At 43.1% G+C, this 12,103-nt stretch overlaps 1 protein-coding gene across 4 annotated transcripts in view; it reads left to right on the top strand.

Moving 5' to 3' along the window:
- RYR2 (ryanodine receptor 2) overlaps positions 1-12,103 on the top strand; it is a 760,386-nt gene that overhangs the window by 383,768 nt on the left and 364,515 nt on the right. For all 4 annotated transcript variants that reach the window (XM_086679587.1, XM_086679586.1, XM_086679585.1 and 1 more), the window contains one exon: positions 2,620-2,755. In XM_086679587.1, the coding sequence (XP_086535713.1) occupies positions 2,620-2,755 (136 nt within the window). The remainder of the gene's footprint in view (positions 1-2,619; positions 2,756-12,103) is intronic.

Below are 12,103 nucleotides of genomic sequence, written 5' to 3'. Positions count from 1 at the left end.
ATTTTATAGACAGAATTACAGAAGGACCAAGTGATACGTCTAATGCTCCTTTGAAAAGAGTGTCGGAATTACTGCCATAGAGAAGAATTTCGGTGGGAGGATGGCAGAGGTGAGCTGGCAAATGCCACCGGCTCAGTCCGTGCTCCCCTTCCTCTGAGTGCCCCCTGTGTGTGGAATAATGAATGTTTCAGAGTAAAAGTGTCTAAGAAAGAAAGGTTAGAGAATATTGACGAGTACCCACAATCCCTACCTCTACCTTCTTCTAGTTTGAAAACTGTTTCCTAATTTTCCATCAACAGCCTTTGAAATTAACATTAATTTTTGAGGACTTTTTAGTGTGTATACAAAAAAAAAAAAAAAAAAAAAAAAAGGTGGGTCTAGAGGCTGTGGTGGTATGAAAGCACGGAGACCTGTGAACGTGAGCCAGTGACAACATGGACGAGTTTGATGGGACATTTTCTTTTTTTCTTTTTAAGTTTTTAAAGTTTTTATTTATTTATCTTTGAGGGAGAGGCAGAGAGAGCAGGGAAGGGGCAGAGAGAGAATCCCAAGCAGGCTCCGCACTGTCAGGGCAGAGCCCGATGCGAGGCGCGAACTCATAAACCGTGAGATCGTGACCTGAGCCGAGACCAAGAGCCGGATACTTAACCAACTGAGCCACCCAGGTGCCCCTGTTGAGACCTTTTCATCCTGCATCTGCCAAAATATTAGACCATGCTGAAATACTGGGCTATGAAAATTCGAAGGATTGATTTTGGATTTTTTTTTCAATTTCTTGCATAAGACAATCCGGACGGGAACCAACAAATGTACTTAGGGCCGTGGTCCCTCTTAAAACTCTGTGTGAAATAGGTTCCCTTGATTAGTCAACTCTTCCTTTTGTGTGTTTTGCCTCATTTTGGCAACCTTGATCTAGAAATAATAATAAAAGCTTAATTTCAAATTTAGATAGCATCTTTTTTTTAAGTTTATTTATTTATTTTGAGAGAGACAGAGATGGCACAAGTGACAGAGGGGCAGAGAGAGAGGGAGACAGAATCCCAAGCAGGGCTTTGCTTGGAGCACAGAGCCCGGTGTGGAGCTCGAACCCAGAAAACCATGAGATCATGACCTGAGCCAAAACCAAGAGTCAGACGCTCAACCTGCTGAGCCCTCCAGGAGCCCCAGATTTAGATAGCATCTTGCACAGTGGTATAACGCATTTTTTATTTGCTTCAAAGCTATCTTTTCATGAGCTTGTCTTTATTCATTTATTAGATCTTTAGCTTAATATTAAAAATGATGATGACAGTGCCTACCCTAAGAACTAGGATTCATTCGTGCTGTTACAGGGGAGGAAAAGAAATATTTTTCCTCCACTCATCTCAGGTTTGTTGGTCGAGGCCCTGCAGATCAGAGTGACAAAAGACAGCTATATAAGAGAAAACACGTGGAGGTTTATTAACTGGTGAACCCTGCATATCCATGGAGCACTCTGTGATGAGCAACTCAAAGGAGTGGTTAGAACTTGGGTTTGTACAGCATCCTAACAAAAGGACTAACAAAAGTAAGTTTGTAGAAACCGAAGAGACAAAGGAAAGGAATTTTGAGCGTCTGGGGCAGCAAGTTGTGGGAAGGTAAATACAGACGGAAACTAATGGAAGGTGAGGGTGAGTTAGTAAAGTTTCTTAGGTAGATTCCTCTGTGAAGCCTCTGGGCTGATAAGCGTTGGGCATTGTTTCTTGTGATTAAACAACTCCCGCCCTTCCTGGTGGAGAAGAAAAAGAGAATGTTTTCTTAGTTGCCTTCAGCTCAAAATAATCCTTATGCTAGGGACAGCTGAGTGGCTCAGTCGGTTAGGTGACGGACTCTTGATTTTGGCTCAGGTTCATGAGTTCAAGCCCCACATCGGGCTCTGTGCCAGTGTAGAGTCTGGTTGGGATTCTGTCTCCCTCTTTCTGTCCCCCTCCCCCATTTGGTCTCTATCTCTCTCTCAACATAAATAAAAATAAACTTAAAAAAATAATCCTTGGGGTGCCTGGGTGGCTCAGTTGGTTAAGTGTCCAACTTGCGCTCAGATCATGGTCTCGCAGTTACTGAGTTCGAGTCCCACGTTGAGCTCTGTGCAGACAGCTCAGAGCCTGGAGCTTCGGATTCTGGGTCTCCCTTTCTCTCTGCCCGTCCTCCTCCTGTGCTCGCTTGCTCTCTCGTTCTCTCTCAAAAATAAATAAACGTTAAAAAGTTAAAAAAAAATAATCCTTATGTCAACGTGGAATATTTTTTAGTGAACGTCTTTGTTTACTCATGGTAGAATACAGTTGTGATCAATTCCTTAATCTAGCAGTAAACCTTTCCTGTGCAAATATGAAGCACATATTTTGATTTTGTTCTTCTGCTTCTATCTGAGAACAGCCCGCAGGATTTAGAAGCCACTTGCATTACTTCAAGAACGTTTTATTTCCCATGCAAATGTGTTTCTTCCTGTCATGTAAATACATGGCCTCAATTTTCTTTATGATTAACAGGCTTACTTCAAGCCAGCCATTTTTTTTTTTTTTTTTTTAATTAATCAACTGAGCATCATTTCTCGTCTGTGAGCAGCATCGCTGTTTCTCAGGGTAATTCTTGTTAACTTTCCAGGGCATGATCAACCTTGTGCTCGAGTGCATCGACAGGCTGCATGTCTATAGCAGCGCGGCGCATTTCGCGGACGTGGCGGGGAGAGAAGGAGGCGAGGCTTGGAAGTCGATTCTGAATTCTCTCTATGAGTTGCTAGGTAAGACGTCTGATGGTTTTCGAGGCAGCCAACGCACGCCCGTGTAGAACGATCCCATAAGTTTTATGACCTGCTTCTTAATCGAGGCTCAATGTGTTTCCTGTTGTTGCACTAAATCCTAGTGATGTTTGGTATTTACATCCATCCCTGAATGTGTACCGTGCCCAGAGCAGTAGATTTGTCTTCAGCGTGTGGAGGGGAGACATCAAGGGTGTAATTTGGGGGGGGTGAGGGGCCCCTGTATGCATATGCAGGAGATATTTCCTTTGTGATTCTGAAGTTAGTCCCCCAAGACCCCTCTTTCTCCCTCACCAGAGTCTCGTCAGGGATGTTCATCTTCCTTCTGTCCTTTTGAGATTTGTGTTTGCAACTTACATTTTTTTTTAATTGTTTTTTTAACATTTATTTATTTTTGAGAGAGAGAGAGAGACAGAGACAGAGTGTGAGCCGGGGAGAGGGAGACACAGAATCCAAAGCAGGCTCCAGGCTCCGAGCCGTCAGCACAGAGCCTGATGAGGGGCTCGAACTCATGAACTGTGACATCATGACCTGAGCCGAAGTCAGATGCTTAATTGACTGAGCCACCCAGGCTCTCCATGCGTTTGCAGCTTCTAGTGTGCTTGACGTATGTTAAGTAACACTTGTGGTTTAGGTGCATTCCTGTCGACTGTATGCAAACATATGTCCTTATTGTTTTTGGTCTGGGCTATTCCAATAGCTTCTCCATGTCTCTTGTCAAGAACTATGAACTTGGAAGCTACTGAGCTGGCCTCAAATTAGGATAAAGAGGGATAGTTTGTTTCTCAAAGCAATGGATGAAGCCAAAATATCAGCATCTGGGGGGGCCAGTTCCCCAAACCCCACTTCTCAACAGGATAATATGAAGGGGACATTTGACATGCAGTGCGTTGAGTTACTGGTAAGGGATTGTGACTCCCAGTCAGTCATGTTGGAAATACGCTTGCCTGCCCTTTGCTTTGGGTGGAGACACCATCTCTCTCTTCCAAGGCTGCTTGCTACAAACATCCGTGAAAAGATGGCCCAAAATAAAGGTTTCAGTGGCTCATTCGCAAGACACACAAGAGCAGAAGACCTGTGAAGAATTAACTCTCTCTCTCCACTCACCCTCACCCCCCACAATCCCACAGTCATCTGGTGAACTGTAGCTATGTGTCTCTTCCGCTGAGAAAATTCTCAGCTTCTCCCATCGTTCCAGAAGGCCAAGTTTAACTTGCTTTGCCTGGTACTTGAGGCCCCGGTGAACCCTTTTAGGCTTCCCCTTGACTCTGTCCTTCCCCTTTCTCTGGCCATACCCACTTTCTCAGTATCCTGGCCATATCCACGCTTCAGGGACATTTTCTTACTCCCACCTTTCCCCAAATTCCTGTATATTCTTTGAGGCCCAGTTCACGCGTGACCTTTTTGAAGTTAATCTTGACATTTTTTCTAAGTTTCAGGCATGATTGAACAGTTCCCTCGCCCTCTCTCTCTCCCTCTGTCTCTGCTTTCTTGGAACTCAATATTTACTTGTTTGTAGCATTTACCACATTAGTTACAAATGCGACCATGATCTCCAGGGCAAGAAGGGCACCTTTTCTGATTTGGCCATCTCTGTCATCGTGTCTGGCACATGGCAGATACTCAGTAAATGTTGACTAAACAAATCGGGTTCTGATAGAGTAGGAAAGTGTGTGCCTAAGTGGAGAAAAGAAGTCTCAAGGCATTTTTTTTCAGCAAAAAATGGGAAAGTTGTCAAAATATTTAGATATTATCTATAATCTAATTGAAACTCACTAAAATTTAATAATACTATTTAGCAAATAGAATTCTTGTGCCTGATCCCTTCAGGTGGCCTGTTTTATCTGCCATAACAATTAAACACGTACGGTTTGGTATTTTCAGAATAAGGGGTAATGCTGGCTAGCGTGTCTTTGAACAGGACCCAGGATATTGAGGCTTCCTAGGATTGTGGATTTATTATTTTTGAGAGACAGAGACAGAGCATGATCAGGGGAGGGGCAGAGAGAGAGGGAGACACAGAACCCAAAGCAGACTCCAGGCTCTGAGCCATCAGCCCAGAGCCCGACGCGGGGCTTGAACTCACGGACCACGAGATCATGACCTGAGCCGGAGTTGGACGCTTAACCGACTGAGCCACCCAGGTGCCCCCTGGATTGATTATTTTACCCATGAAATCATTAGGGTAAGGATTTTATGGTGCCCAAACCCCTTGCAAAGTATTTCTTTGTCAGTGAAGAAATTACAGCACGAATTTCTGCATTTGGTAGAGTCTGGAGTATGGTAGTGGTTTTGCCACCACAGTTTGACCTCTTCACTGGGTACAATGCTGGCTTTGTTTCTGTGACAAACTAGGTGTTGAGGGTGAAGAGGGGTCTAGACCTCTGTGTGTGTTTGAGGGTAGAAAGGGTTATGTGCAGAAAGTGTGCTATTGCAGACAAATGTAGGTGATGCACATCTTACTTACATTTTCACATCAGCTCTCTCCATAGTCTGTTAGTTTTTTCTCTTCACTGGGTCCATGCGTTCCTGTATCCATAAGTAATACAGGTGGACAGAGAGAAATATAATGCATTTTTCTAAACTCATAGATTTTTCTAAAATCTTTGTCATCCGGCAAAGTCAACATTTAAGTTTTATCCTTTTGGGCCACATATCCCTCAAGCCTGTCTTCCTTTTACTTGACAGAGTTCATTGGGGATTAAGTTGGATTCTTTTAGAACCTACTGAGGAGTAGCAATAAACTCTATAAAATGCTGGGTGGGAGCACACTCTTCGTCGGAAGTGGTTTTATGACTTAATTTTTTTTTAATTTATTAAAAAAATTTTTAATGGTTATTTATTATTGAGAGAGAGAGAGAGTCAGAGTGTGAGCAGGGGTGGGGCAGAGAGAGGGGGAGACACAGAATCCGAAGCAGGCTCCAGGCTCTGAACTGTCAGCACAGAGCCCGACGCGGGGCTTGAACCCACGAACTATGAGATCATGACCTGAGTCAAAGTTGGATGCTTAACCATCTGAGCCACCCAGGCACCCCTGACTCGATTTTTCACGGGAACATGGCTGAAGATCTGACTTTTACGTGACTTACCTACTCAGAGAGGAAGGGGAGAAGCAGTTGTTGTAGGTGGAATGATGCATCTCTTAGGATGTGTCCACGTGCGGATTACGGCCTCTGGTGCACACAGCAGAGGTCGTTCATTGGCTCCCAGAGCTGGAGGTCTACCAGCGGGTGTGAATCAGTGGCTTTATCATTGCTTCCAGAACCAGTTTCTTTATGTGTGTTGTGCCTTCCGCAGCAGGGTCTGCTCCCCCCAGTGCTGGCTGCCCTCGTGTGGCCTCAGCCGCCTGCTGTCCTCTCACAGTGCTGCACAAGTGGTCTCTGACATGGAACAAGTGAAAGAGGGCCGCTGTTGGAAACTGTCTCTTAGGAAAGAGCATGCCGTTTCTTAATCCCTTGCAAATCACCCCTTTCATCTCAGTAGACACGTCTGTAGCTCTTCCTGCAAGGGAAATAAGGAATGTCACCAGCATTTCACCGGGACTGCTCACGTCAGAAACTGGGGCCAAGCCCATGGACTGCCCGGCTGCCATGCAGAAGTGAGCATTGCAGAGAATTCTGGGGAAGGAGTTGAAGTGTCCAGCTCAAATGTTAATGTGTACACTTCACTCATCCAAAAGGTTTTATGGACCGAATTCGAATCTGAGTGCTTTTGTCCACCACCTAGCACCATGTGCAAATGGGGTTGGCGCTCAATAAATAGTTGTTCGAATTATTTAATAAATGTATTAGAGATTCCCACAGGGCGTAGGTTTCCCTGTAACAGATTACATGTGGCCATCAAGTTGGTTCATTACACATCACTGAACCCGTTATTCTGTTACCATCATGTCTTTTTCTTGAAAAACCAAAGCTCTAATCTTTAATCCATAGGCAACAGCCTCTGAGGAAATGACCCTTCTTTTAGCCCAGAAGAGTCTCAGAACTATAGCTCTACCACTTACATGACCTTGGACAGATTACTAAAGCTGAGCTCAGTTTCTTCATCTTCAATGCCCACTCTAGAGTGCCTCCTTTTTAGGGTCATTGTGCAATTCCGTGAGTTGATGTAAAGTACTCGGAAAAATACCAGGCACATAGTGAGTGACGTCTATTGTTATTATAAATATTATCTGTAAAATGGCAATACTAATTCCCCTTATAAGATTGTTGGATGGCTTACCTGTTGTGTGCAAAGTCTCAGCTCTCCCTCTTCTCATTAGTCTTGTTTTTTTTTCTTTTCTTTAGGATACATTTATCACCATCCTCTTTGTCATCAATGTAGTAAAACTTTCTTCTTCAACTTGTTTCTGTTCTTGTTTTTGTCTTTTAACTATGCCTTGGAAAAGAAATTTCCCTTGCAACGATTGGCTATAACAAGGGAAGTTCTGGATTTTGAAAATACAGAAGACGCAGAAGATACAGCATGATGCTTATGGTAGATACACAGTGGCTCTTGATTTCCTCATCAGAAAATGGAGGAAATAAAGTGTTCTTCATAGTTCCCTCCAGGCCGAAAATAATTTTCTATTCCATTTTTCTACCCATTCTCTGAATACAGTCATGCCCAGCTCTTACATCTGTATCTTCCACATCTGGTGCATAGCTGATATTCAGTAAATACTTGAGATCATGCTGATAGCTGGATGCTGTATGATTTCTCCCCACCAATCTTCATGGGAGACATCAGGGAATCCTTGCACATTTCCTTCAAGAATTGCCATTGACTTTCAGATACTTGGTATTCACCTTTCCCATTCCAGTCTTTGGAGCCCCATGGCTGGGGTGTCTGCCTTCTCACCTGAGACCTCACTCACTTTGTCCCTGCTCCCTGAGCATTCGGTCCTTCCAATGCTTGCCTCCTATCCACTTCTATACTTTCAGAATGTTAGACTTAGTTTATTTATATCAGAGGTTTGATAGGCAGTAACTATTATCTATGTTATAGATTAATATGGAGACATGAAGTATACATTTCTTAAATGTATGTATCTGTTTCCTTAATTATTTACATCCCATTTGATTAAGAAATGATTTGAGGGAGCTATTACTTAAAATTGATGTAATTAGAATTCTCTAAAACTCACATCTTAAAGGAAGTTAACAGTATAGTAATCGTGTATGTTGTAAGGTAATACACACTGATTTCAGACATGTGCATGTTTTTGTGGCTTTTAAACTAATTTTTTCATGCAACAAAAGACCTAAGTTCTGAATATACTTTCCAAATACACACACACACACACACACACACACACACACACACACACACACACACGTTCTTTTTTTTTTTTTAATGTTTATTTATTTTTGAGAGACACAGAGACAGAGCACGAGCAGTGGAGGGGCAGAGAGAGAGGGAGACACAGAATCCGAAGCAGGCTCCAGGCTCCGAGCTGTCAGCACAGAGCCCGACGTGGGGCTCAAACTCACAAACTGCAAGATCATGACCTGAGCCAAAGTCAGATGCTCAACCGACTGAGCCACCCAGGCACCCCTCTCTCTCTCTTTTTTAATCTCTCTCTCCAGGGAAGCTTCTTTTTCCATTTGTTTTTCCCAAGTGTTTTGAATCTCTTTCCTTTTACAGTCTTCTGAAGAGGCGTCCTCTGTAACAGAGACTGTGTCGTGTTGGGAAAACGTGGACTTTGAGTCCAATGGACCTGCATTTGAATAAGATTCTCATCCGTTCAGAAAGATTAATTGAATACCTGTTATGGGAGATGCCGTAATCTGGGCAGTGAGGGACAGTTATGACCAGGATCCCATCCCTGCTCTCATGGAGTTATTGGTTGAGTAAGAGACAGAGTAAATAATAAAGCTAGCCTAGCCATAGTGCTGTGCAGCTACTGACTTTGCTGCCTTGACCATCCCAATACGTGTTGTCAAATCCTATTAGTAAGTGATCAATAAAAGACTGATAAACTTGACTACGCAAAAATCAAAATGTTTATGGTGAATGATATCATTACAAAATAGAAAAAAAAAACAGGTGGGGATTTTATAAAATATGCCACCTATGTGAAAGACAAAGGCCCGGTTCCTATCATGTGTAGAGCTTTCATAAATCCATAAGGAAAGGACATACCGCTTAATAGAAGAACAGACAAAAGATGGGGACAGGTAGTTGCCAGAGCAATAAATAAAATAATAAAAGATATTCAACATGACAAATAACTGCAAATGAAAACGATAAAGATCATTTTTCACTTAGGAGATGAGCACAGATAAACAATTTGATAATACTCGTTATTGGGGGAAATGTTGGGTAGTGTGTTTCTTTCTGGTGGGGGTGCAAATTGATGGAATTTAAAAAACCAAACAAACTCTGGAAATTCTTTTACTCTAGAAATTCTACTTTAAGAAATGTATTCTGGAGATATATTTGTACAAGTGTGGAAAGGAGGTCCACTGCAAAATTGTTTATAAATTGCATAAAATTGAGAGCAATTTTTCTATCAACAGGGGATTGGTTCCATAAGTAATAGTGTAGTACCGTGTTATCATTGAAAATTGAGATAAACGTATCATCAGGAAAACTGTATAAAACACGCCAGATGGCTGTTCTTTTTTAGCATGGCCATCTAGGATATGGTATTGAGTGAAAAAAAGCAAGATGCTTGCTGTATTAAGAATAAGATTACTGTATTAACATTAAGATTCCAACTGCCTTGCATTAGAGATATGTAGAGAAAGATACATTCTTGTACACACTGAACACTTAAGGAAGGATGCACAGAGAAGGGCTAGGTGGCTGCTTCTCAGGAGACAGGACTTCTGCTTTCCTGCGTGTTCCATTGGATATTTTTCTATTTACACACATTACTTTTATAACTGAAAAGAGTCGTTAATGTAAATGGCACAGTGCTACACAATTGAGGATGAAAGGGAAAGCTAGTAAATTAATTCCAGTCGAGTGAAGAAATAGACTGTTTATTTAAAAAAAATTTTTTTTAACGTTTTATTTATTTTTGAGACAGAGAGAGAGCATGAACGGGGAAGGGGCAGAGAGAGAGGGAGACACAGAATCGGAAGCAGGCTCCAGGCTCTGAGCCATCAACCCAGAGCCTGACGCGGGGCTCGAACTCACGGACCGCGAGATCGTGACCTGAGCCGAAGTCGGATGCTTAACCGACTGAGCCACCCAGGCGCTCCAGAAATAGACTATTTATGTTAGTGCATGCGTCTAAAGAGGCTCTCTCTCTCTTTTTTTAATGTTTATTTATTTTTGAGAGATAGAGCATGAGTGGGGGAGGGGCAGAGAGGGGCAGAGAGAGGACGACACAGACTCAGAAGGAGGCTCCAGGCTCCGAGCTGTCAGCACAGAGCCCGATGCGGGGCTTGAACCCATAAACCGTGAGATCATGACCTGAGCTGAAGTTGGACGCTTAACCAACTGAGCCACCCAGAGCACCCAGAGACTCTCTTTCTTTTTTAATGTTTATTTATTTTTAAGAGAGAGAGGGAGACAGAGCACAAGTGTGGGAGGGGCAGAGAGAGAGGGAGACACAGAATCCGAAGCAGGCTCCAGACTCTGAGCTGTCAGCACAGAGCCTAACATGGGACTCGAACTCACGAACCGCGAAATCATGACCTGAGTCGAAGTCGGATGCCCAACCGACTGAGCCACCCAGGCGCCCAAGAGGCTCTTTTTCAATATACACATGGTAGGTTCTCTGGTGGGTGTTCGGGGTACACAGAGCGGTGAGAGATTTTGTGGTTTAACTGTCCCTTTGACTACTCTTGATTTTCTGTTTTTGTTGTCATGAACACTGATTCCATGATTAGAAAAAAATATATAATCTCATGTTGACTTAAGAACCATCTGCTGCCAGTAATTTTCAGTGAAGTCAGTGTAATCAGAAGATAAGTAGCCGTCTATACGTGAGTGGATACTTCAGTGTGGCTGTGAAAGCCTGAGATCTGTAGCAGTATCTGGAGGTGATACGATATTTACATCTCAGTGTTCTTTTTTTTTAAAGTTCATTTATTTATTTTGAGAGAGAGAGAGAGAGAGAGAGAGTGAGCGAGCGAGCAAACAGAGGCTGGGTGGGCAGAGGGAGACAGAGGGGGAGACCAAGCAGGCTCTGTACTATCAGCGTAGATCCCAATGCAGGGTTTGAACTCACGAACCCTGAGATCTTGACCTGAGCCGAAACCAAGAGTCAGACTGACTGAGCCACCCAGGTGCCCCTCACTGTCTTTCTTTACCCAGGTATCAGGAAGTGTGGCCCAAGTATCATTAATTCCAAGTCTGTTAAGCTTCCTTCCCATGCTTCCAGCTAGGTAGACAGTAGGTCCCGTCGTAGACTTTGGTGTGAAATAAGCCACCTTCTTTTTCTTCAGCAGGTTTATTTAGCATGGAGAGAGCAGGTGGGAATGATAATCTATAACAATTTTAAAATTTGACACATATACTTAATATGCATTGTAGGTGGAGAACGACAGAGGCAGACTGATGAGCCCGCCTCCTGGAGGGAGTGGAGTGTTCCGGAAACACCAATATTCATAGTTTGAAAGCATTGCCATGGCTGGCTTTCATACGTCTTTTCTGAAATCCACACAATTAATCTGCAGGAGGCTTGCAAGCCAGGATGATTTTCTAAAGATGTTTGAGAAATGGCTCTTTGGCAAACCCTCCCAATGAATACTCATTTAATGAAGGTTCAAAGTATGAAACAAATAGGATAGGCTGCAGCCCATTTAGGGAGGCAGAAGTTACCAGCTTTTGAAAGCCTTTAACACTTGGAAAGGGCACAGAGATCAAGGATTTTGGCACACCCAGAGCATTTTCCCGGTGTCTTAAAGAGGCAGATCTTCCTAAATGTCGTAAAACACTGGGGGAAGGTAGTCAAGAGTTGGAAAAGGAAGGCATCGGTTTCAAACATGCTCATACTGGGTAGTATTCTGGCATCTGTGCATACGGGTGTTCCTATGTCATCCTCCAGGAAATCCTGAAAGACATTTTATAAACAACATTTTCTTCTCTGTAATAATCTCGTGTCTATGAAATGACAATGAGAATTCCATTGCCATTTTTAATGGAAATTCATTTTGTAACCTATTTTGTGAGATACTTGTTTTTTATTTAAAAAAAATTTTTTTAATGTTCATTGTATTTTTGAGGGAGAGAGAGAGAGAGCGAGTGAGCAGGAGTGGGGGAAGAGCAGAGAGAGGGAGAGAGAAAGAGCGAGACACAGAATCCGAAACAGGCTCTGGGCTCTGAGCCGTTGGCACGGAGCTTGACTCAGGGCTCGAACTCACAAACCGCGAGATCACGACCTGAGCAGAAGTC

This window comes from Puma concolor, chromosome D2 (genome assembly GCF_028749965.1).
Source record: "Puma concolor isolate L17-30 chromosome D2, mPumCon1.1.hap2, whole genome shotgun sequence".
Taxonomy (NCBI): domain Eukaryota; kingdom Metazoa; phylum Chordata; class Mammalia; order Carnivora; family Felidae; genus Puma; species Puma concolor.
This window is presented reverse-complemented; position numbering and strand designations above follow the sequence as displayed.